Source organism: Scyliorhinus canicula, chromosome 19, assembly GCF_902713615.1.
Source record: "Scyliorhinus canicula chromosome 19, sScyCan1.1, whole genome shotgun sequence".
Lineage (NCBI taxonomy): Eukaryota > Metazoa > Chordata > Chondrichthyes > Carcharhiniformes > Scyliorhinidae > Scyliorhinus > Scyliorhinus canicula.
In genome coordinates this window covers 9,513,489-9,540,870 of record NC_052164.1, presented here as the reverse complement: position 1 = coordinate 9,540,870, position 27,382 = coordinate 9,513,489, and the positions used below count along the sequence as shown (strand labels likewise).

General features: G+C 49.5%; 1 protein-coding gene across 1 annotated transcript in view; it reads left to right on the top strand.

Moving 5' to 3' along the window:
* Positions 1-27,382, top strand: part of LOC119954247 (plexin domain-containing protein 1-like) — a 282,386-nt gene that overhangs the window by 225,158 nt on the left and 29,846 nt on the right. Inside the window, exon 13 of the mRNA XM_038779329.1 lies at positions 25,996-26,153. Coding sequence (XP_038635257.1) covers positions 25,996-26,153 — 158 coding nt within the window. The remainder of the gene's footprint in view (positions 1-25,995; positions 26,154-27,382) is intronic.

Here is a 27,382-nt window from a genome sequence, read left to right as displayed (position 1 = left end):
CCCATACTCTCCAACGGATCCGAAACATACAGCAAGAGGTCATCGGCATAGAGCGACACCCGATGCTCCCTCTGTCCCCTCATTAGCTCCCGCCACTCTGCTGACCCCCTGAGAGCCATCGCCAATGGCTCTATGGCCAGCGCAAACATCAGCGGCGACAGCAGACACCCCTGCCTCATACCCCTGTGTAAGTCAAAGCTTCGTGAGCTCATATTATTCGTCCTCACCCTCGCCCTTGGTGCCACATACAGCAACCGCACCCATGCCACAAATCCCGGCCCAACCCAAATCGGCCCAAAACCTCGAGCAAGTATCGCCACTCCACCCGATCAAATGCCTTCTCCGTGTCCATGGACACCACCACCTCCGGTACCAGAGCCCCCGACAGATTCATCACCTCATTCAACAGCCGTCTTATATTACTCGCGAGCTGCCTGCCCTTCACGAAGCCTGTTTGATCTTCTGCAACCACCCCCGGGACACAATCCTCCATCCTCCCCGCCAACAACTTAGCCAATACTTTCACATCCGTGTTCAATAGTGATATGGGCCTGCATGACCCACACTCCACCGGATCATTCCCCTTTTTGGTAATTATTGTGATTACTGCTTGCTTCATCGTCTCCAGCAACTCCCCCTTCTCCAGTGCTTCATTAAACGCCCCCAGCAGATGTGGTGCCAGGTCCGCCGCAAATTCCTTATAAAATTCTGCCGGGTGCCCATCTGGCCCAGAGGCCTTCCCCGACTTCATACCCCTGATACTATCCAGCACCTCCCTCAGCCCCAGGGCCTCCTCCAATGCCAGCCTCTTTGCTTCCTCCACCTGGAGAAACTCGAGCTCGTCCAGAAACCGTCCCATGGCCCCCTCCTCTCCTCCTGGGTCTGCCTCATAAAGTCCCTGGTTATACTCTCTAAATGCCTCATTTATCTTCCCTGGCTCTGACACCACATCCCCAGCCCCAGTCCAGATCTTCAATATTTCCCTGGACGCAGCCTGCCTCCGCAGCTGGTGCGCCAGCATGCGGCTCGCCTTCTCCCCATTATCATATTGCACCCCTCTTGCCCTACGCAGTTGCCCTACCGCCCTCCCCGTTGTCAACCTGTCAAACTGCCCTTGTGACTTTTTCTTTCTCATCAATCCCTCCACGGTGGGCACTCTCAAATATTCCCTGTCCACCTCCACTATTTCGCTCACTAAACAGTCATGTTCCTCCATCCTTTCCTTATCTGCACGAGCTTTAAACAAAATAATTTCCCTCCGGACCACTGCCTTCAGTGCTTCCCAAAAATGGCCAACGACACGTCCCCATTCTAATTCAACTCCACATAATCCCTAATCACCAACTGCACCTTATCACAAAAACCTCCATCTGCCAAATCCCTCCACCCCGGCCTCTGCTCTCGTCCCGTACTGAACCGAATATCCAGCCAGTGGGGTGCATGGTCCGAGATAACTATCCCCGCATACCCTGCCCCCTCCACCCCATCCAAAATCTCCCCACTCACTTGTGGTGAACGTATTGCAGTAACCATTCACCATATATGTAACTGTACCACGCTGTTGCCCATGAGGGCTCCACCTATGGGCTATTGTAAGGTATTACCTGTGATGTATCATATTAGTGCCTTTGTGAGCTCCGCCCCGGCTCCTCCCCTTGAGGGGAGGTATAAAGAGCAGTAGCCCTGTAGGCGGCTGTCAGTAGCAGAGCAGTCGCAGGCAGGCACTGTTCTAGTCGATTAAAGCCACAGTTTACATCTACTCTCTGTTTCGCATGAATTGATGGTCGCATCAATGCAAAGTAATCAATCCTCGAATACACCTTATAGACGTGTGAAAAGAAGGAACACTCCCTTCCCCCTGGGTTCTAAAAGTGCCATGGATCCACCATACCCATCCTCTCCATAAACCCCCCCCCAGCTCCCTTGCCATTCGTACCCTTCCCATCGACCTGGTGCTCGATCTATCCACCCTCGGCTCCAGGACACAGTTAAAATCTCCTCCCATGATCAACTGGTACGTGGCCAAATCCAGGATTGCTGCCAGCAACCCCCTCATAAAACCCACATCATCCCAATTTGGGGCATACACATTTACCAACGTTACCGGTGATCCTTCCAATACCCCACTCACAATCACATATCTCCCACCCGGATCCCTCACCTCCTTCGCACTCACAAATCCCATTTGTTTTGCACATTAAAATCGCCACACCCCTCGATTTCAAATCAAACCCCGAGTGAAAAACCTGCCCGACCCCCCCCTTCCTTAACCTAACCTGGTCCTTGACACGGAGGTGTGTCTCCTGCAGAAAGACCACCCTCGCTTTCAAGCTCCTGAGTTGCGCGAACACCCGCGACCTTTTAACCAGCCCATTCAGTCCCCGGACGTTCCACGTTACCAACCTTACCGGAGGCTTGCGCCCCCAACCCCCTCTACCGTCCGTCATCTTCCCCACTTAACTCCTGCCCCTTTAATTCCACCCTTTCCCAGATGACCCCTTTCTCCGCCCATGACCATGTCATCTCTCAACCCGCCATGTCGCAACAACCTCCCCCCCCCCCCCCCCCATTCCCCCCTCCCCCCAGCTCCCCCTTCCCAATCCCCCTCCCCCGGCCACCCCTCTTGACCTTCTCCCTCACCACCTCACTTCCGTTCACCAGCATAACCTGCCAGCGCAACAGCCCCTGCTCAAAGGCACTTACCAGTGACCTGCCCCCCCCCCCCCCCCCCCCCCCCCCCCCCCCCCCCCACTCCTCAGCTCAAGGAGGAAGGCTCCCTGTGGACCTTACCCTCCCCCACCCAAACAAAGACTGCTCCTAGAAAGCCAGCTGGTACTCGAATACGTCAAGGGAGATCGAGAGTCAACTATTTCAAAATGTTTCTGGTCACTCCCTGCCTTGCACCTTCCACATTGTCTTCGCTCATCTAAAGCTGCTGGATCCTAACTCACGCAAAGTCCTACTCATCCACCACCCCTGCATTCACTGACCTACATTGCACCCTCCCCCTCTCTACCCCCTCCCCCACCCCCCAGTCTGACAGCACAACAATTTTAAAATTGTGGTCCTTTTCAAATCCCTCCATAGTCACACCTCTTCCCAGCATGTAACCTCTTGCACCCCCTGCAGCTCTCGAAGTTCTCTGGGTCCCTTCAGTTCTGGTCTCCGAAGCATCCCCAGTTTTCATTACTCCACCAATGGTGGCCGAACCTTCAGCCCCCTCAGCCCGAAATGCTGGAATTCCCTCCCTCAGTCTCCCCACCTCTCTACTTCTCCCCCTCCTATAAGATGCTCATATCTCTTCAATTAATATTTCCTTATTGTTTGATGGCACTCATGTGGAACGCTCATGTGGAGCACTGTGGTAATTTTACAATTTTGATGGAAAGTTGGTATTGTTGAGTAGGAGTCATTCATCTGGACACAATGCTGCATGTCAGAAGGGTGGCACGGTAGCAATGGGTGGCACGGTACCACAGTGGTTAGCACTGTTGCTTCACAGCTCCAGGGTCCTGGGTTCGAGTCCCGCTTGGGTCACTGTGTGCAGAGTCTGCACGTTCCCTCCGTGTCTGCGTGGGTTTCCTCCGGGTGCTCCGGTTTCCCCCCACAAGTCCCAAAAGACGTGCTGTTAGGTGAATTGGACATTCTGAATTCTCCCTCTGTGTAGCCGAACAGGCGCCTGAGTGTGGCAACCAGGGGCTTTTCACAGTAACTTCATTGTAGTGTTAACGTAAGCCTACTTGTGACAATAAAGATTATTATAAGATCATTGGTGCAATTACAAGAGTGTTACATCTTAGCTGAGGAGACAGATAATCCCAACTCAAATTCTGTACAAAATCCACTCTCGAGAACGCACCACAGTTGCCAGATAGTTCTTTGCTGGGATTTCCCACGTACTTAGCTCTTAATTTGAATCATGCCACTGTGGTTAAATGTCAAACAGGCATTCCGTCATACAAAGAGAAAGAAAGAAATAACTAGTGCGCCAGCAATGGAGCCTTTCATTTGGCTGGAGTAGCCCTGGCTCACAGAAGCATTTCCTTGCCTTCTCTTGCCAGAGAGTAGAAAAAGGAAAGATAACAGCACTAAATCGACAGCTGAACAACTGAACATGGAGGCCTGGGGCTCCGAGAGCAGCAAACCTTCAGAGGACTATAGGTGAGCGGGTGATCGAATGACAAGAGAGGGGTGAAATACATTGAGTCCCCAAGCCATGTGATGAGTGCGTTTGAAATAGTCCATCTACATCCAGTGGAGGATTTCCCTCCACTCCTTTATGTGTTAGCTATTTAAATGCATTCATTGTGAAACCGCAGTGATTTGACTTCACTATATCTCTTCGCAAACAGAAGTTAATATTTCAGGGCCAGTTATCCCATCAGTTATTCAACCAGCAAAGCGGGTCAGTCAGTTAATCGATACCAATACCAGATCTTCTTCTGGGATTTAGTTACATTAGAGCAAATCGGGTGAAGGACACATTTAGACCCTAGACCTTAATCACAAGGGACTGTGATTCATTGACAATTAATTACTGCATTGTTGCCTTTAACACCGTCGCTGGGACACTTAAAGTTTTTCAAATTAATGGCCAATAGTAAGAACAGACCGGAGTTCTGGCTGAGACTGTGGTCTGAGAAATGCTGGTACCGTTCACCACTCTGCAGGCAGGAGATTGGGCCTGGCCCCTGGCAATAGAGCGTTTAACTTGTATTATCATCTCAGACCAAACCCTAACAGTGACCCGGATACTGGGCCGAAACCCCAATATTTTAGTTTATTTTGTAAGACTGTGCGGAAGGAATACTTCACTCCAGGAGTGATTGCACGAAAAAATAGGGATTTGATGTTTTGAAAACAAAACTTTATTATTAACACAGTATTAAAATATTTAACATGATACCCGAATATAGTTTACAATTACCCCTTAAACAATACTACTCAATACAGTAAATACAATAGCCTTACTTGCTATCTCTGTTCCCAATTAAACAACAAGAAATAAAAGAACAGACAGCTCTCAATCCATCCTACATCCATTGGTACAGAGCAATACTTGTTTTCCAGAACAGATTAGAACCCCTGCAGACTCTGGCTGGGCGTCTTCAAAAAGCTGTTTCAACTCGTTTGTTTCAGCTTCCTCCTTTGTCCTCTGGCAAGTCTGCACTGCTTTCAATACTATTAATCTTTTTAACTGTCCTTCTGTGAGAGCAAAAGCCCTCGTGCTGGATTCTCCAATTCTGGAGCAATGTCCCCACGCCGGCGGAGGAACAGTGGCGTTTATGCCAGGAAAACTGGGGCAAAACGGCCACCGATTCCCCGTTTTGCTGGGGGCTAGCAGGAAAGCAGAGGAGAAGCACCCGGCTCTAGCTGCCGATATGCCCTGGAGATTTGCCGGGTCCATGGCCGCCCCTGCGCACGGCGGCGGCCGCTCGAGGAACCAGCCCGCGAAATGGTCCCTCCCTTTGGCCGGCACGTGCACCCCGGACCACCCCCCCACAATTCCCCCAGCCCCAAATAAAGTCCAACCCTGCCCGCAGATCAGCCCTCCCCCAACAATGATGGCTCCGGACTGAGTTTGCAGCCGCCACACCGAGTTCCCGATGGGTGAGACCATGAGAGACCCACGCCATCAGGAACTTGGCCGGGTGGGGGCGGAACATCGGGGGCGGGCCTCAGCAATACGTGGCGCGGTGTACTCTGTAGTTGAATGTCCCAATTTGATTGTAAGATAGTAGAACCGATGAGGTAGATTTTAAGGAATATTTTAAAAGACGAAAGGTGGAGAGGGATGTCGAGACTTAGCGAGGGAATGCCAGATCATTTTGCCTTTCCAGCTGAAGATGCAATGATTACAATTGTGGAATGCGCAAGAGATCAAACCCAAAGGAGAACTGCCCATAGTGCGGGCCTGCAGGGCTGGAGGAGATGGGGTGGGTCAAGGCCATGAAGTGATTTGAAACCAGAAATCAGAAGTTTAAAATCCTAGCGTTCCTGGATCCCTTTGGGATTGAGTTGGTTTCAAGTTGGAACACCTGGCAATGGAACTACAGTTTTCTGTGGTCGAACTGTAATTCCAATCACTAAGCTGTACTCCAAGGAGAGGTGATTGGCTGGCCAAAGAGTCTCACAGAGGCCAGTTGGCGAAGTAAAAATCATAGTGAGAAAAGGTGTTGATTCTTAATTAGCTCCAGCTTAACCTTGCAAAGAAATCGTTCAAAAGATTTTCTGGGCCAGGATGTCCTAGATTTGGGAACAGTTACCCAGTGTTTTGTGCCAGCAAGTTGCATGGCTTTACCCAATTAAACTCCTGCAGTACACATACCCACAACGAGGCAATCATCAGCTCTATTCTATTGCCAACATTCACCGAAATCTTCAGTGTCTTCTGGTCTGGTCTGAGGGAGGATATACTTCACATCAGAGAAAGAGGTGGAGGTACTAGGAACTTGGGTCTAGAAATTAGATTCAAGATATCAGTCGTTCATTGTGGAGACTGATAAACGTGATAATAGAGTTCCTAATTGTTGAAAAACATACACTGTGCTGACTAATTCGGATTTTAACAAATAGCCCTCTCAAAAGATTCAACATTTGTGATCAACATCCAATTGCTCTCTTACCTTCCATCACTGAAGTACTTTTAAGTGTAGCCACTGCAGGAGAAACTCCAAACAACAGTGACCTCTACACGTTGAATTGGCTAGTGCATTTACTGTCTGTTTGTCCCACTCCACCCTGTGCTGTGAAAGTGATGCCCGATATTGCTGTATAGCCTCATCTCACGGCCCATTGCTTTCTCAATGTTGCATTTATGAAATAGCGAGATATGAAAGGAACGGAAGACTTGCTGTTATGTATGACCTTTCACAACCTCACGATATGCACCACCACCGTGCTAGATGGGATAGACTTCGAACAGATCTAGCAACTCAAGATTGAGCTTCCATGAGGCTCTATGGGCATCATCAGCAGAATTGTATTCAATAATCATAATAATAATAATCTTTATTAGTGTCACAAACCCAGAAGACACTGGGAGAACTTGCAGACTCTGCACAGGCATTAACCCAAGCCAGGAATGGTACCCAGGTCCCTGGCCACGATCTGCAACCTCATGGCCCAGCATATCACCCACTCTGCCATTACCACCAAGCCAGGGGATCAACCCTGGTTCAATGAAGACTGCAGGAGAGCATGCCAGGAGCAACCCAGGCAGACCTGGTGAAGCTACAACACAGGACTACTCGTGTGCCAAACAGTATAAGCAGCAAGTAATAGACAGAGCTAAGCGATTCCACAATGAACGTATCAGATCTAACTCCATAGTCCTGCCACATCCAGCTGTGAATGGTGGTGGCCAATTAAACAACTCACTGAAGGAGAGATTCCACAAATAACCCCATCCTCAATGATGGAGGAGCCCAGCGCATATCAGTGCAAAAGACAAGGCTGAGGCATTTGCAGCAATCTTCAGCAAGTATTGTTATGGATGATCCATCTCGGTCTCCTCCGGAGGTCCCCAGGATCACCTTTGCCAGTCTTCAGCTAATATGATTTACCCCATGTGATATCAGGAAACGGCTGATGGCACTGGACACTGCAAAGGCTGTGGGCCCTAACAATATTCCGGCAATAGTACTGAAGGCGTGTGCTCCAGAACCTGCCGCACCCCTAGCCAAGCTGTTCCAGTACAGCTACAACACTGGCATCTACCCGGCAATGTGGAAAATTGCCCAGGTGTGTTGTGTACACAAGAAACAGGACAAATCCAACCCAGCCAATTACTACCCTATCAGTCTACTCTCCATATCAGCAAAGTGATGAAGGAGTCATCAACAGTGTTATCAAGCAGCACTTACTCAGCAATAACCTGCTCACGGGCGCTCAGTTTAGGATCCGCCAGGGTCGCTCAGCTCCTGACCTCATTACAGCTTTGGTTCAAACATGGGCAAAAGAGCTGAATGCCGGAGGTGAGGTCAGAGTCACTGCCCTTTGACATCAAGGCGGCATTTGACCGAGTATGGCATCAAGGAGCCGGACCTAAACTGGAGTCAATGGGAATCAGGGGGAAACTCTCCACTTTGGAGTCATTCCCGGCACAAAGGAAGATGGTTGTGGTGGTTGGAGGTCAATCATCTCAGCTCCAACATTTCACTGCAGGAGTTCATCAGGGGAGTGTCCTGGGCCCAACCATCTTCAGCTGCTTCATCAACGACCTCCCTTCCATCAGTAGGTCAGAGGTGGGGATGTTTGCAGATGACTGTACAATGTTCAGCACCATTCGCGACTCCTCGGATAATGAAGCCGCCCATGTCCAAATGCAGCAAGACACGGACAATATCCAGGCTTGGGCTGACAAGTGGCAAGTTACATTCGTGCCACACAAGTGCCAGGCAATGACCATTGCCTACAAGAGAGAACCTCACCATCACCCCTTGACATTTAATTGCATTACTATCGCTGAATCCCCTACAATCAACATCCTGGGGGTTACCATTGACCAGAAACTGAACTGGACCAGCCATATTAATACTGTGGCTACCAGGGCAGGTCAAAGGGTTGGAATCCTATGGCAAGGAACTCACCCCCTGACACTCCCCCCAAAGCCCGCCCACCATCTATAAGGCACAAGTTAGGAATGTAATGGAATACTCTCCATTTGCCTGGATGAATACAGCTCCAACAACAATCAAGAATATAGCCATGATGTGGAGATGCCGGCGTTGGACTGGGGCGGGCACAGTAAGAAGTCTTACAGCACCAGGTTAAAGTCCAACAGGTTTGTTTGGAATCACTAGCTTTCAGAGCACTGCTCCTTCCTCAGGTGAGTGACTCACCCGATGATGGAGCTACACTCCAAAAGCTAGTGATTCCAAACAAACCTGTTGGGCTGTAACCTGGTGCTGTAAGACTTCTTACTGTACAACACTCAAGAAGCTCAACATCATTCAGGGGAGGCAGTGGCGTAGTTGGACTAGTAACCCAGAGACCCAGAGTCAGGCTCCGGGGACATGGGTTCGAATCCCACCATGGCAGATGGTCAAATTTGAATTCAATAAAAATGTGGAATTGAAAGTCCAAAGGTGACCGTGAAACTATTGTCGGTTTTCGTAAAAACCCATCCTATTGGGGAAGGAAATCTGTCGTCCTTACCTGGTCTGGTCTACACGTGACTCCAGGTCCACAGCATCTCCTCAGGGATGGGAAATACATGTTGGCTAAGCCACCAAGCCCATATTCCATAAACAAATAAAAAAAGAAATCCAAGACAAAGCAGCCCGTTTGATTGCTCCCCCTTCCACAAATATTCAAACCATCCACCAGTGATGTACCATCCACCAGTGGCAGCTGTGTGTACCATCTACAAGATGCACTACAGTCACTCACCAAGGCTCCTTAGGCAGCGCCTTCCAAACCCATAGCCACTACCATCTAGAAGGGCAAGAGCAGCAGATACCTGGGAACCTCACCACCTGGAGGTGCCCCTCCAAGTCACTCACCACCCTGGCATGGAAATATATTGCCATTCCTTCACCCTTGCTGGGGCAACAATTGAACACTGTGGGTGGGGCATGGTGGAGGGGGCGAGGGCAGGTGAGGGGGGGTTTGGATGTGTGTAATGACGGGGTGTGCGCGGTGAGTTGGGGTTGGGGGCTGAGGGGTGAAGGAGCGGATGGTTGGGGTGGAGGAGGGAGGGTGGGAGTTGGGGAGTTTTGTGGCACAAAATTAAATACTGTACACTTCTCAAAATTCTGAGATAGGTTTGGCTTGTTGGCCTCCGTCATCTATAATTATCTTGCAAACAGAGGGTGGAATCATGGATGAGTTTTGTTTATTCTGCTGCTCATGGAGGTTACTATGAGCAGGCTTTGTGGGGTGAAATTGCCCAGACAGTAGTGCATAATGGGCCCACAGTGAATTGGTAATCTGTTTTACGCTGCACGATTCCCAGGAGTCTTTTCCATTGTCTGCAATCTCTCCCTGGCCCTGGATGGGACCTGCCACAGCCTTGCTGAATAGAGTGGGCAGTTCCATGGACCTCTGGGAACAATGGGGGGGATTCTCAGACCCCGGGCCCGTCGGAGAATTGCCGGGGTGGGGGGGGGGGGGGGGGGGGGGGGGTTCACGCGATGCTGCCCCGATGCTGGTCCGCAGATTCTCCAGTGACCGGAAAAGCGGTGGCATTGGCGCCGGCACGGACGGGTCAATTCTCCACGCGGAATGGGCCGAGTGGCCGCCAAGACAGGTATAGTCCTGCTAGCGTCGTTCACATGTGGTCCTACCCGGCGGGACCTCGACGTCCATCCTGCGGGGGGCAGCCTGGTGGGGCGGGGGGTGGGGGGGGCCTCCACCGTGGCCTGGTCTACCGATCGGCGGGCAAGCTTCTCCTGGTGGGGGCCTATTTTACTCTGCGCCGGGCCCCTGTAGCTGTCCGCCATGTTGCGTCGGGGCCGGCGCGGGGAAGGAAACTAGCGTGCATGCGCGAGTTCACACCGGTCGTAGTGCGCATGCACAGACCCGCAGCCACGTTTGACGCCGGTATCGACAGCCGGAGCTGCGTGAAGCGCTCCAGTGCCGTGCTGGCCCCCTGTAGGGTGTAGGATCGCTGATCGCGATGGCGCTTACTGCGGCGACAACACTTAGCCTCAGGATCAGAGACCCCGCCCGTGATTTTAAAATCGTGCCTGCATCCAATCCAATCGGCAATTGAAAGTCCATCCCATAGTCACTATTGTAATGTAGGGAAACGCAGCAGCCAATTTGCGTACAGCCAGCTCCAAGAAACAGCTTGTTATAATAATAATAATAATCTTTATCAGTGTCACAAGTTGGTTTACATTAACACCGCAATGAAGTTACTGTGAAAAATCCCCTCGTCGCCACATTCCGGCATCTGTTCAGGTACACAGAGGGAGAATTCAGAATGTCTAAATCACCTAACAGCACGTCGTTCGGGACTTGTGGGAGGAAACCGGAGCACCCGGAGGAAACCCACGCAGACACAGGGAGAACGTTAAGACTCCGCGACAGACAGTGACCCAAGCCGGGAATCAAATCCGGGTCCTTGGCGCTGTGAAGCAACAGTGCTAACCATTGTGCTACCGTGCTATCCAGAGAGTCAAAGTTGGGTACCTGGGAGAACTCCCGTACAGTTTCTCAGTCAATGAGTCAATGCAGTTAAATAATCAGGCGAGAGACAGAGGCCGGGATTTTCCGGAACCTGGCGGTGGATTATCCGGTGGCGGAATGAGTTTGCCATTGGCGCCGGCCGGATCTTCTGGATCCGCTGAAGTCAATTTGCTTTGCTCACTGGCTGAGCCACCAGAGAATCTGGCGTGGGAGTCACTTATGGTGGGATTGGAGGATCCTGTTTACGGGAAGGGTTGGAAAATCCCACCCAGAGAGTTTCCTGATTTACATTCAATCTGTTTCCGACAGGCTGGAGGCTGAATCACACCTAAACTCCCAAACAAGGCAATGCACAACAATAAAACTAAATAGCAGCGGGCTAATGCATTTTAATTAAAATTAGCATTTTAATAGGTCCAGTCTGCCCAGGCAATAAACTTTCTGCTGTTATGGTAAAGCATCTGCTATCGGGCTGGCTAAGAAATATCTTCAGAGTAGAAAAGCTTCACCAGAATGTGCTTTCAAACTATTCAAGATTAAACTCTTCAATTCGCAAAAGCTTCTAAACAGTCTGTCACTCACTTTCTGGAGGCCTTTGGAATCATCACCACACTAACAACACTGAGCACTCAACCCCAGGAAAATGTTAGAGGGCTGATTCATAGAAACGGGTTGTGACCATTTAGCCCACTGAGCCTGTTCTGCAGTCCAATGATAATGCTTGATTTGTACCTCACCCCTATTTAATCATCTTTGACTACGGCCTCTTGATGCCCTTTTGTCACGACACCCAGGGCCGGTGCGCAATCAATTCCAGCCCTACTTGACCTGGAGTTGCAACACAGGTGAAATTAGATTTTATTTAAAATACCCGAGGTCCTTGGTTGAGCTCAATAAACTACAGTCACCAGATTTGTAACTTTATAACGCAAGTCACATTTTATTATGTACAGTATCATAATTGGATGTAGGAACAGCCCTAGGGTTGCTGGCGCCCCGGGCAAGCTGAACTTCGGCGCCCTTACAAGTATAATTTTTAAAAATTTTCACAAGGAGAAAAACTGAAAATGTAGAATAAAGAGTTTATTACAATTATTACAACCCACTGCGCCACCGTGCTGCCCTTAGAAGGCACTAGTTAGGGTGCAGTTAGAGGATTGTGTGCATTTATGTCACTCTATAGGAAGGACATAGTGCCAAATGGAATGTACAACACAGATTCATCAGGATGATACCAGGGATTTAAAAAATCAAACTATGTCCAGATGTAAGACACTGTGGTTATTTCCTTTGGAGTGAAGAAGCCTTTGCTGAGATTTATTAGGAACCCTTAAAATCATGAAGAATTTGGATAGGGTGAAGGATTATTTTCCCCAGTTTAGGGGTCAGAGAAAAGAGGTTATCAATTCAAAATAGCGGGGGGGGGGGGGGGGGGGGGGCCGAGGGCTTGTTTCTCCACGGCCCCTTCACCAGAAAACCCAAGCGGATTCGAACGGCCTTCGCCCCGTCCCAGCTCCTGCGATTAGAGCGAGCCTTTGAGAAAAATCACTACGTGGTGGGAGCCGAGAGAAAACAACTCGCAAACAGCTTGTGTCTCACAGGAACCCAGGTAAGAATGTTGAAGTAGACAGTCAGAGAGAGAAGGAGAGGGGCGGATTGATACTTGGGGTTGGCAGGGAGCAGCGTGGTTGGAGGGAGGGTGTGCTGAGAATGCTTTCCATGCAGGGATTTCTGACTTTAGAATGCAGGCGGTGCCAGCAACTTTCAAATTACGCCCCCTAGCACATGGCGCCCCGGGCGACTGCCCGAGTTGCCGGTACCTTGAGCCGGCCCTGATTGGATGGACAGAAAATGTAACTGACCATCTACTACCCCTTTTCGCATCCCCCTCCCTTTCTAACCCGCCCTATTCTCCACACACACACACACACACACACACACAGACAAACAATACAGAGGGGCAAGGGTAATGGAAAGAGAAATAAAATATAAATACAACTAAATGGATAAGGGCCCTCTATGCATTGGGATGATGCATCTGCGCTGTCAGAAGGACATGAAGTCTTTGTAGGGGCGACAGAAGAAATGAACTAAAATGGTTCCTAGAGTGTAGTTATTTGCATAGGCTGGAGAAGCTGGACCAAGAACAGAGGAAGCTGGAAAAACTCGCAGGTCGGGCTACACCTGTAGGGAGTGAAACTGACTTAATGTTTTAACGTTTTGAGTCCGTTTGGCTCTTACCCAGAACTAAAGAGAGTGAGAAATGCGTTGGATACTAAAGTGTAGCGCGGAGATATTGTCAATGTTTTTTTGAAGACCAGGCTTTTGTTTTGGTACTTCTCTCTTCTAGGCTTGAGATGGTTTTCTCTGGCAAGATTGTCTCCTTTCTCTGCAGCCTCAGCATAATCTCAGATTCACGGCAAAGGATGTGCCAGGCACTCACTGCTTTCAGGATAATATAGCAGTTCTTTCACTTCAAAAAGCAGGAGAGAGAGAGGGAGAGAGAGAGTTCCATTCACTCCCAAGGTTCAAACACTTCTGCTAAGTTCTCTCAGCAAGTATCACGCAGGAACCAATCACTGACTGTTGTCAGGCAGAACACTGTCCCTGGCCACCTCACCGTTGCCAGTTAACCAATCGAACCAAGTCCCTCCAAAACTGCTTCCTAAGATCCACTTGGTGCCGAGGAGTCTGGTTTCTCCTCTCCAAAGTGTGAAACCTGGGAACACAATGTCCTGATAAGCAGGCTGTTTCAACAGCCTTCTGTTTTAAGGCACATCCTGATTATGGGTCCATGGACCAAAAATAATAAAATAAAATAAATGGGAATAAAGATAACTGAAACAGCTCTTATACTTACCTAACAAAACGCTGAATTTTATAACTTTAATTCACAGAATCATACAATAATACAGCATAGAAGGAAATGTTTGGCCCATCAAGCCTATGCTACCCCATTCAAAGAGCAGTTCTGTCGCTCCTTAATCTTTTCCCACAACCCTGCAATTTTTTCTCCTTCAGGTATTTATCCAGTTTCCTTCTGAAGGGAGCTACTGAATCTGCATCCACTACTCTCCCAGCAATGCATTCCAAATCCTAATTGCAGAAAAATGCTATTCCTCATGTCTCTTGTTTCTCTTTAGCTGCTTGATCTAAATTCTCCTTGTTTTCAACAACCTCTATCAAATCTCCGCATAGCTTTCTATTCTCCAAGAAAAGCAACCCCAGCTTCTCCATGTAAAATAAAATCCCGTACATTTATTGGTGCAATAATCCTGCCTTCCCCCTCCTCACGCCCCCCTCCCTCCTTACCACACCAGCCCGTCTGTCTCAAGTTCTTAAGATTGCTACATCTTGTTGCAATATCTCAGCACTACACTTTAGTATCCAACGCATTTCTCACTCTCTTTAGTTCTGTGGAAGAGCCAAACAGACTCAAAACTATAAAACATTAACTCAGTTTCTCTCCCTACAGGTGCAGCCCGACCTGCCGAGTTTTTGCAGCTTCCTCTGTGTTGTGTTATGTACTCTGGGGTAACACAGGCTGCAACTGGATGCAGCTTTAACCAAAAGATACTCCAGACCTTGAAGTTAGTTGAATCAGGTTTATTGAACTAATAGCACAGTCAGCACAGTTCGCTATGAGTTCGACTCTCTGCTAACCTAAGTGTGGTTACTCTGTCTGACTGAACCAGACTAGCTCTTAGCCACGTGCTGGAGGTGTGATACTGTACATACACCCTGACTCACTCTGTAGATGTTCATCAGTGGAAAGAGGCAGAGTGTGAGTTCCTCGTGCCTTTTACAGTGAGATACCACCCCTGTGTGTCCTGCCTGCTCATTAGTCATGTCCTATTCTCTGTGTTCATTAGCTGCCTGTCTGTGCCTGTTTGTACATCATTATCTGCATGTCTGCATATCATGACACTCTGTTCTTGTTCCAGCTTCTCCAGCCTATGCAAATAACTTCACTCTAGGAACCATTATAGTTCATTTCTTCTGTAGCCCCTGCAAAACCTCATGTCCTTATGACAGCGCAGACAACCGTGGGTCCGATTAGTGTCCCTAAGGATTTCGTACTCCATGGCTGGGATTTTCTGCTCCCTCCCCCGGCGGGAAGGGTCAGGGGCGGGATGGAAAATTTGATGGACCGACCAAAGGCCCATTGACTTCGGGCAGGAATTCCCGATCGCACGGCTGGTGGAAAATCCCAGCTAATGGGCTGGATTCTCTGTTGGCGGGATCCTCCGTTTCGCCAGCAACGCACTCACGCCCACGTATTTCCCTAACGTGTGGGAGTGTCCACAATGAGAATCCCGCCCAATGTCTCCATTTGTAAAGCCTAGGATCCTATAAGCTTTACTAACTGCTTTCTTAACCTATCCTGCCACCTTCACAGATTTGTGTATGATTTGCTTCTGTTCATGCACCCCTTTTAAAATTCAACCATATGTCTTCTATTGATTCTCTTCAGTCTTCCTAGCAAAATTGATCACCACTCATATTCTGCATTGAATGCCATCTGCCGTGAATCCGCCCATCCCACTAACCTTGGCTTATGTCCTCTTGAGGTCTATTACCGTCTTCCGCACTGTTTTATCAACTCAGCATGCTCAGCCAGTTGGAGGACCGAGTTCCAGATTCCTCAATCGGTCGCACTTAGGGAGGAAAGGAAGTCAGAGGGATGACTGGTTGGGACATCACGCTATACTTCCAAGTCACTAAAATAGATGAAACTTAGGGGCTTAAGACTATAATTCTCTGGCTAGCGTTAAATGCCTCACTTCACTGGGATCCCCCTGATCAGGGTATCAGCCTTGAGGTGTGAGGCTGTTTACTAATAATTCCACAGTAAACATCTTCATTCGCTGGGCCTGTAATACTGAAGTGCTTTTGTCAGCCAACAGCTGGGCTGGGTAACATCAGGAGTTGGACTGATTAAATGACAAATAATAATCACACCTGTAATGACTATTTCGAGCAATTTTATCTGCTGACGCTACCGGTCAATCCGATTGACCGTCAGCTCCTAATAATATTTTTAAAAATAAATTTACAGTACCCAATTCTTTTTTTTCCCATTAAGGGGCAATTTAGCGTGGCCAATCCACCTACCCTGTACATCTTTGGGTTAATAGAATCATAGAATCATAGACTTTACAGTGCAGGAGGAGGCCATTCGGCCCATCGAGTCTGCACCGGCTCTTGGAAAAAGCACCCTACCCAAGGTCAACACCTCCACCCTATCCCCATAACCCCATAACCCCACCCAACACTAAGGGCAATTTTGGACACTAAGGACAATTTATCATGGGCAATCCACCTAACCTGCACATCTTTGGACTGTGGGAGGAAACCGGAGCACCCGGAGGAAACTCACGCACACACGGGGAGGATGTGCAGACTCCGCACAGACAGTGACCCAAGCCGGAATCGAACCTGGGACCCTGGAGCTGTGAAGCGATTGTGCTATCCACAATGCTACCATGCTGCCCTGTTTGTGGGGGTGAGACCCACGCAGACAAGGGGAGAATGTGCAAACTCCACACGGACAGTGACCCGGAGCCGGGATCGAACCCGGTTCCTCGACGCCATGAGGCAGCAGTGTTAACCACTGCACCACCGTGCCCCCCAATAATAATAATCTTTATTATTGTCACAAGTAGGCTTACATTAACGCTGCAATGAAGTTACAGTGCAAATCCCCCAGTCGCCACACTCCAGCGCCTGTTTGGGTATACAGAGAGAGAATTCAGAATGTCCAAATTACCTAACAGCACGTCTTTCGGGACATGTGGGAGGAAACCGGAGCATCCGGAGGAAACCCACGCAGATACGGGGAGAATGTGCAGATTCCACATACACAATGACCCAAGCCGGGATCGAACATGGAACCCTGGCGCTGTGAAATAACAGTGCTAACCACTGGAGAGCGGATATCCTCCCCCAGTGAAGGGCATAAGTCCCACTTTCCAACACTTTAGCCGGCTTACTGCATATTATGTCTGCCAGGGAGCGAATCTGCAGCCTCATTGTCTCCAGCCAGGACCAAAATCCTGTTCCCCGCAGCGTGTCATTGCCTTAACTGAGTGCAGATATTCCTGTATGAAAAGAGGTGGCAAAGCTCAACACTACAGGCCTTGAAACAAAAGATAAACCACCCACAGTAGTAGCGGGTGAGGAAAGTAAACTGATAGCGGTGTTGTAATCTTTGATATGACTCATGGGATATATCATGCAAATCAAGAGTAATTAGACAGATACAATAACTCACTGAATTCAGTACTCTTCTGAAAGTGTGACGGTTATTAAATTTCCCCCACAGAAATTACTGATTCAAGCGACATGGAGAAATGTAACTTTATATTTTATCCTAATATTTAAATTAAAGTCCTTTTCACGACATTTTTGATTGGCCACAGACAAGATTTATTAATTCTCCTCTTGGCATCGCACAAGAAGCACCCCTTCCTCCGCTCACACCACCCGATATTTATTCACGTTGGGCGTAGCCAAGCATGATTTTCCAAGCATTTCCGCTCTGGAGCACTGATTGAGTGGAAAGCACCATGTCCCTTCCCGTCTCCACGATATTTCCAGGGGTGGCACGGGAAATGGGGCTGTGGCTGTTGGCTTCTGGTCGGATGCATCTCTCGGCCAAGCAGCCTCCCAACCCTCACTCTCTGAGCTGGCGTATGAAGGACAGTAACTTAGGCAAGATACTGCCCCGGGAAGAGGCAGTGGAGGACGGTCAGCCCTGCATGGGGGTCTACACCCTACACACATCAGCAGGGCTGTAAAGAATATTCAAACAATGTTTCTTGGATGCTCTTTACCAGCCCACATCTGAATGGTACTGCTGTATGGAAGGATCCATCCGAGAAAAACTCCAGTAGGTGGATAAGAGATCGAAATGACCATTACGTTTCACCACATGGTAGTTTTCCATGAAATACCAACAATTTGCATTTACATAACGCCATCAACAGTAAACTGTCCCCAAGGTGCTTCGAAGGAGTATTCTAAACAAAATCTGACACCGAGCAATGTAATGAAATATTAGGGCAGGTGAGCAAAAGCTTAGTCAAATAAATAAGATTTCAAGAAGTGTGTTAAAGAAGTAGAGAGTTAGTGACCCTGAGATTTAGGGAGTGGATTCCAGAGCTTAGATGCCTTGTCAGCTGAAGACACAGCCGTCACTGCCGAAGCAATTCAAATCAGGAGTGCCCGAAAGGCTAAAATTGGCTGAGCACATTTTAGCTGACTACAAATGTGTGGGAGCACTTTTTTTTTGGAGGGAGGGGGTGGGGGGGGGGGGGGGGGGGGTCCGAGGGGATTGCAGAGACCAGGAGAAGCAAAGCCATGGAGAGAATTGTAAAGAAGGTTGGGAATTTTGTGCTAGCAAGCACAAAGGTGATGGGTGAACTGGACAAGATGTGAGTTGGGAGATGGGCAACCGAATTTTGTAATTAAGCGGCATCAAGCCAGAATCGCGGGACACAGTGTTCCAGGGAATCCATCAGACAACAAGGTTAAAGGTTCAAAAATCAACCCATAGAGCCTGGATCTCAACCAGCATATTGGATACACATTACAACCTAATATAAAGTGTTGCAATTTATTTTAATGAGTACATAAGTTAAAGATCTCTTCGGAACTCTGCTGGAATTTTTATTTAACAAACTTAAGGTCAGGGAATTTTAGTTGAATGATTAAAACGTCCTGACCTCGGCTTGTTAATGTCTGTTATAAATGGATGGAGTTTTGGAAGGGATTAGTCTGTGTGCTGTTGTACTGCAGTGTCACTGAGGATGAAGTCAATTCTCAAAGGTTACAGCTGTTTTGGAAAGTTATTATTTCTTCCAGAGATTTGATTTAACTTTGGATATTATGAAGCTTACAACAGACCACAAAGGATATTCATTGAGTCTTGGTTATGGAATCCTGGGATTCACAACATTCCAGCATTCCTGTTCAACAATATCCGGCTAAACGGATATTGGCCACCAAAGATTATTATTATCTAGACTCAAGACATCTCGAATGGAGGCCCAGGTAAAGGTACCATCACTAGACCCCAACATTTACGATTTAGCCAACATACGATTAACTCCTAATGTCCCTCCATGGTGACCCTGTAGGTCACCCGATCGTCAGGTTAACTGTGGACAGGGAAATAAATGATTGACTTGTCAGAGATGCCACATCCTCGGAATAAGTTAAAGCGCTACGGGTGAGTCATGGTCCCAGCTCCCTTCTCTTTACCCATCACGTAAAGTTTGACAAGCTGTTGGCTTGAGTCTCTGCTTTCTTCATGTCGGCTTTCTGGCCGAGTGGGTGATCTGACCCTTACCAATGCAACATCAGAACCAAGCACTGAGATCTATGCAGGGATCAGACTGAGTCTCAGATCCTTTCCTTTGCTATTCTTCACATGGGTGTGGTGTTGGTCAATCAATCTATAGTGTGCAAAACCATGGCTGTATAAATGCATGAAGTTTTCAAGCCATGTACAGTCAAGTATCCTTTATTCAAAGCCCTTGGGCCGATTGCGTTTCAGTATTTGAATATTTTTGGGTATGTGGTATACCTTCCATATACACGGTAAGCTTAGACACAAGATAATAGCCGAAGTCTCGGCTCGCGATAGTCTAAAGGTTATAGTGCAAAGGTGGGGCCCGGTTGGCGAGGTTTACGTCGACTGAGGTCACAGACTTCCCACCCAAAAATACATTCAGTTTTGGGGTGTTCTTGGTTTTCGAATGCACAGATAAAGGATATTTGACCCAAGGCCATTGCTGCAGCTAATCATGCAGGAATATCACCAATAGAACATAGAACAGAGAACATTACAGTGCAGTACAGGCCCTTCGGCCCTCGATGTTGCGCCGACCTGTGAAACCACTCTAAAGCCCATCTACACTATTCCCTTATCATCCATATGTCTATCCAATGACCATTTAAATGCCCTTAATGTTGGCGAGTCCACTACTGTTGCAGGCAGGGCATTCCACACCCTTACTACTCTCTGAGTAAAGAACCTACCTCTGACATCTGTCCTGTATCTATCTCCCCTCAATTTAAAGCTATGTCCCCTTGTGAATTTCTTGTGAAAGAGAGCCACTGTATAATGCATGAGTAAATTATTTTGTTCATTACTCACTGGGGGGGTTTCAATATGTGTGCAAGTGAGAAAATAAGCTGTCATGAGAGGAGGAACCTGGGGTTTGACAAATTCGGCAAGCACTTTGAGAGGCAATGAAGAGAGGCCCTCAAACGGTCTGTTGAGGACACAATGGGCCCAATAAGAAAGAGATTGGGAAGGACCGTGGAGGTGGTGAAGGAGCATGGAGAGGTGCTGAAGGGGATGGTAGAGACCTTGTCATGACACAGCAACCAAATAGCCTCACTGGAAGCTGAGACGCTGGTGGTGGAGGAGAGGAATATGGTCCTGAGGGCAAAAGTCATGAACCTGGAAAACAAAGTCGAGGAGGCAGAACCTCAGGATCATGGGGTTGCCGGAGGGGTGGAGGTTCTGAGGCCGACTGAGTATTTTACCCAGATATTTGTAAAGTTGTTGGGGGGTTGGGGGGGCGGAATGAACTGATATCCCTTCCTAAGCTGGAAGGGCCCACCAAACACTTTGGCTGAGGCCAGGGGCGAATGAGCCGCCAGGGGCGGTGTCAATGTGTTTCCATAGAGATAGGACGAAAGAGTACGTCCTGAAATGAGCTAAAGAAAACCGGTATGTGAGTTAACAAAGAACAAAGAAAAGTACAGCACAGGAACAGGCCATTCGGCCCTCCAAGCCTGTGCCAACCATGTCGCCCGTCTAAACTAAAATCTTCTTCACTTCCGGGGTCCGTATCCCTCTATTCCCATCCTATTCATGTATTTGTCAAGCTGCCCCTTAAATGTCACTATCGTCCCTGCTTCCACCACCTCCTCTGGCAGCGAGTTTGAGGCACCCACTACCCTCTGTGTAAAAAAACTTGCCTCGTACATCTCCTCTCAACCTTGCCCCTCGCACCTGAAACCTATGCCCCCTAGTAATTGACCCCTCTACCCTGGGAAAAAGCCTCTGACTATCCACTCTGTCTATGCCCCTCATAATTTTGTAGACCTCTATCAGGTCGCCCCTCAACCTCCGTCGTTCCAGTGAGAACAAACTGAGTTTATTCAACCGCTCCTCATAGCTAATGCCCTCCATACCAGGCAACATCCTGGTAAATCTCTTCTGCACCCTCTCTAAAGCCTCCACATCCTTCTGGTAGTGCGGCGACCAGAATTGAACACTATACTCCAAGTGTGGCCTAACTAAGGTTCTATACAGCTGCATCATGACTTGCCAATTCTTATTCTCAATGCCCCGGCCAATGAAGGCAAGCATGCCGTATGCCTTTTGATTACCTTCTCCAGCTGTGTTGCCCTTTTCAGTGACCTGTGGACCTGTACACCTTGATCTCTCTGACTTTCAATACTCTTGAGGGTTCTACCATTCACTGTATATTCCCTACCTGCATTAGACCTTCCAAAATGCATTACCTCACATTTGTCCGGATTAAACTCCATCTGCCATCTCTCTGCCCAAGTCTCCAAATGATCTAAATCCTGCTGTATCCTCTGACAGTCCTCATTGCTATCCGCAATTCCACCAACCTTTGTGTCGTCTGCAAACTTACTAATCAGACCAGTTACATTTACCTCCAAATCATTTATATATACTAGGAACAGCAAAGGTCCCAGCATTGATCCCTGCGGAACACCACTAGTCACAGCCCTCCAATTAGAAAAGCACCCTTCCATTGCTACTCTCTGCCTTCTATGTTAGGTGGATTGGCCATGCTAAATTGCCCGTAGTGTAAGGTTAATGGGGGGATTGTTGGGTTACGGGTATACGGGTTACGTGGGTTTAAGTAGGGTGATCATTGCTCGGCACAACATCGAGGGCCGAAGGGCCTGTTCTGTGCTGTACTGTTCTATGTTCTACGTTCTATGACCCAGCCAGTTCTGTATCCACCTTGCCAGCTCACCCCTGATCCTGTGTGACTTCACCTTTTGAGTTGGGAAGGAAACAGCATCCAAATCTATCAGGACGTCGGTGTGGAGCTTGCAAAGGGGTGTGTGGCTTTTAATAGGGTGAAGTCAGCATTGTACAAAATCGGAGTGCATTTTGGTGTGGAGAGATTGAGAGTCACGCATAACTCAACGGATCACTTTTTTGAGGCGGCAGAGGCTTTCGTCAAAGAGCAAGGATTTGTCCTGAGTTGAGAGGGTGTGAATGATACCATGGTGGGTGTTAATGGGACGGGATTGTTTCGGGATGTTTTAATATTTTTGTGTATTTGTTTGGGTAACTGGGGTTTCTTGTTTTGTATTGAAGTGTATATGTTGTTGGGGGAGTGATGGGGGGGCGGGTGGGGAAACCAAAGAAATTGGGGATAATGATTAAGGCAGCAATGAGGAGAATGTATGGCCAATGGTGTAAAGTTGTGAATTGTAAAGGCTTTGGTTTTGAATCCTCTTTGGTAGTGGGTGGGATGGAGGGGGGGGGGGGGGGGGGGTCTATCTCCTTTATTTGTTCTTTGGGTGTGGGCCCTGGTAGGGTGGGGGGGTGGTGATACCCTGCTGGCAGTTAGATCTTAGCTAGTGAATGGGAGTGAGGTGGAGGGAGGGGTTGTGGCATGTTGATCCTGTTCAGACCGGTTCCCATTTGCCTAGATGGGTGGCGGATGGGGGGAGGGGGATGGTAAGGAGAGAGCGATGCGCAATAGGAGGTAGTGGGCGGGGTTTTGTGTTGGGGGGGGGGGTAGATTTCTGACGGTGACCCGGAGTTTTTCTTTGCCTCACCTTATGGGTGGGGCTGGTGGCCATCTTGGGTGGACCTCGATTCCAGGAAGTTGGAAGAAGGCGGGATAATCCCTTGCGGTGGAATTAGCTGACTTGAGTGGGGGTGGGATGGGAAATGAGAGACCTCCGATCAGATTAATCATTGGAACGTTAGGGGTTTGGGGAACCCGATGAAGGGCAGCATGGTAGCACAGTGGTCAGCACGATTGCTTCACAGCTCCAGGGTCCCAGGTTCGATTCCGGCATGGGTCACTGTCTGTGCGGAGGCTGCTCATCCTCCCCGTGTGTGCGTGGGTTTTCTCCGGGTGCTCTGGTTTCCTCCTACAGTCTAAAGATGTGCAGGTTAGGTGGATTGGCCATGCTAAATTGCCCTTAGTGACCAAAATTGCCCTTAGTGTTGGGTGGGGTTGCTGGGTTAGGGGGATAGGGTGGGGGTTTGGATAGGGTGCTCTTTCCAAGAGCCGGGGCAGACTCGATGGGCTGAATGGCCTCTTTCTGCACTATGATTCTATGATGAGATTTTCCCTCATTTGAATATTTTAACGGCCAATGTGATGCTGCTGCAGGAACCAACCTGCAGGTGAAGGATCAGACTAGGCTCCAAAAGGGCTGGGTGAACAAGGTGTTGTGGGGGGGGGGGGGGGAGGTTGAGATCAGGTGGGAAGAGGAGTTAGGGCCCATATTAGATGGCGAGTTGTGGAGTGAGGCCTTACGCGGCGTGAACTCCATGGGCGAAATTCTCCGACCCCCCCCCGCAGGGTCGGAGAATCGCCCGGGGCTGGTGAAAATCCCGCCCCCACTGTGGCAGAAATTCTCCGCCACCCGGGAATTGGCGGGGACAGGAACCACGCCCCGCCGATCGGTGAGCCCCCCGCGGCGATTCTCCGGCCCGCGATGGGCCGAAGTCCCGCCGCTGGGAGGCCTCTCCCGCCGCCGTGGTTTCAACCACCTCTGGTGGCGGCGGGATTGGCGGCGGGAGCGGGCCCCCGGGGTCCTGGGGGGGGGGGGGGCGCGGGCCGATTGGACCCCAGGGTGTGCCCTTTTTCTTCCACCACCGCCACGGCCTCCACCATGGCGGAGTTGGAAGAGATCCCCCCTACCGCGTATGCGCCGGTGGTGATGTCAGCGGCAGCTGACGCATCGGTGTGTGCGCGAACCGGCGAATGCCTTTCGGCCAGCCCCGGCGCCGTGCGGCGGGCGTCAAAGGCCGCTGGCGCCAGTCGGCATGGCGCCAACCACTCCGGCGCGGGCCTAGCCCCCAAAGGTGCGGAGAATTCCGCACCTTTGGGGAGGCCCGACGCCGGAGTGGTTGGCGCCACTCCGCCACGCCAGGACCCCCCGCCCCGCCGGGTAGGGGAGAATCCCGGCCCTTGTGCGCGAGGCTTGGTTTAATCCAACTCAAAGTAGTGACTAAGTCCAGAATGAGTTGCTTCTTTGCAGGGTTGGAGCGCTGTTCAGGAGGCCCGGCTAATCACTTGCACATGTTCTGGTCTTACCCCAAACTTTCTCGGTCTCCTTCTTTAGCACCGTGTCGCTGATTCTGAAAACTGAGCTGGAGCCCTGTCCCCTGGTGGCCAATTGGGGTGCCAGACTCGCCAAAGCTGCAGACGGGCGCAGGACCAATATCCTGGCCTTCACCCTGCTGATTGCCCGGAGATGAGCACTGCTGGGGTGGAGGCCTCAACCTCAATCCCAGCGCCTCGGTGTGGCCGGGGGATCTGATGAGTTCTTATACCTCGAGAAAGTCAAATGCACTGCGAGGGGAGTGATCGAGGGGTTCTATCGGAGATGACAGCCGCTTATTGCTTATTTCAAGGAATTGGTCACCGTTAGTTGCTGGGAGGGGTGGGGGGTGGGGGGGGGGGGGGGGCGGTTAGTTTGCGTGAAGGGTTGGGCTATGTTTTGAGGGTTTTATGTTCGTGTTTTATTCTCTTCTATTATTTTGTATTACTTTGTATCATATAAAAAGAAAAATTTGAATAATAATATGTATTTTTTCAATAAGGGGGCCTCAAACAATATGCATCACAGGAGGGCGAACAGACATTTCAGATGCATCACAGTAACAGGGCAAGAAAGCACAGAATGGAACAGGACAGACCATTTGCCCTTCTGGCCTGAACACGCGCATTGTGATCAAAGGCAGCCTGTGCCGATGCCACACTTCCTGTCCATGGGAAACCTGGGCCAGTGATTGGAAACTCAACCGCCCTCTCAGTTGATTGCCCCCCAGGTCCCCAATCCCTGGTCTCCCGAGTCGCCACCAGGTGGCCCAGCAACAGCCAGGGGGGAGGGGGGAAATGCACCTGTGCCCAATTTGCTTCAAGATGACATCAGGAGGTTAACACTGGGAATGCGCCGCTGAGGACCCAGGTTCGAATCCCGGCCCCAGGTCACTGTCTGTGTGGAGTTTACACATTCTCCCCATGTCTGTTTGGGTTTCACCCCCACAACCCAAAGATGTGCAGGGTAGGTGGATTGGCCACACTAAATTTCCCCTTAATTGGAAAAAAAAAATAATTGGGTGCTCTTAAAAAAAATGTTTTAAAATTTTTTAAAAGATGACATCAGGAGGTGCGGTGGAGATGGTAAAAAGACCAAACCTTCGCGGCCGGCAAGTGTGGTTGAGGCCAGGGAACGAGTAATTAAAGATAGATACTGTAATTCTGGAAGAGTACCACAAAAAACACCCGCACATCTTCATCTGAACCAACCGTGTTCCTTGTTTCACTGCAGAGGGGCAGCTGAATGTAAGTGTGTGAGTATTTATTCAGCCAGCTCCGTGAGCCCTTCAAAGAATCAAACAGAAAGACTTTCATGACACCATGATGTCCCAAACTGCTTCACAGATGATGAAGAACATTTGAAGTGTTGTCGCTTTGTAACATATAAATATTTAATGTGAAACTCCAGTTGTCAAAATGGCTGAACCTCGGCATACGCCCCCTTAATTAATGAAGTTACTCACTTTGTTCCCCCCCCCGCCCCTCTCCTTGTGTTCTCTTGCAGATATCACGGATGACGCTCCCTCGGAGAAGAAAGGTCCCTTGCACACTGGCGTGGTGGTGGGCATAGTGCTGGCGGTTATTGTGATCGCTGTCATTATACTGGGCATCATCTACATTAGCAGTCATCCCCTGTCTCCCGCTGCCTTATTTTTTATTGAGGTGAGTTGAAATTTCTTTTGAAATACCAATTAAAAATAAATGTATGAGCGTCTCGGAAATGCAAGGGATGCTGCCCGATTACTTGCCGCGAGGGGACTGATTGCCATTGAGGCTGACACCTCAAAGGAGAATTTTTATCACATCGCAAACACAGCATAGAAACAGACCATTCAGCCCGACAGGTCGGTGCTAGTATTTATACTGCACATGAATCTCCTCTCATTCCGTTTGCCTCAGACTTTCAGTTTATCTTTCTATCCCCCCACTTTCTCTCATCTAATCATCTTGTTTCCTTTTGAAAGCCGCTAAGCCACTCACTTCAGGCACCTCCTGGATGATGTACCATCAATTCGACTCAAGACACATTTAGGATCCGAACTGTAGCTTTAATCAGCTAGTTGTTAGCCCGGTGGTCGACTACAGAGAAGGACCGGCCGCCGGGAACTCTGGGTATTTATCGAGGCGGGGCCTACTTGCCTCATAGAACAGTACATAGAACAGTACAGCACAGAACAGGCCCTTCGGCCCTCAATGTTGTGCCGAGCCATGATCACCCTACTCAAACCCACGTATCCACCCTATATCTGTAACCCAACCACCCCCCCCCTTAACCTTACTTTTATTAGGACACTACGGGCAATTTAGCATGGCCAATCCACCTAACCCGCACATCTTTGGACTGTGGGAGGAAACCGGAGCACCCGGAGGAAACCCACGCGCACAGGGGGAGGATGTGCAGACTCCACACAGACAGTGACCCAGCCGGGAATCGAACCTGGGACCCTGGAGCTGTGAAGCATTTATGCTAACCACCATGCTACCCTGCTGCCTCGCGGCCAATTGGAGAGCAGTCACATGACTAGTCCCAACCAATCGGACGAGAGGCACATGACCAGCCAGAGCCAATGGGAAGCCAGTGCCCTGCACCAATGGCAGTGCTCATATCCATACCACCACACTGGAGTGGCAAGATCCAACCAGTCTCTGAGTAAAGACATTTCTCATTTCCCCCGCTGTATTTATTAATAATCAGCAGCGCCACTGAGGATGTTGTGGCTGCTGGCAGAAGGATTATGGCGGGAGTCCGTAGATACCAGATGTCCCAGGCTACAGGTAAGTAATGCTGAGGGGAGGGGGCAGTTGGGTTCACGTGGTGGCTGCTGCAGGCGGGGAGCGGGAGGCGGGGAGCGGGGGGCGGGGGAGCTAAGGTGGTTGGAAAGAAGGGAAAC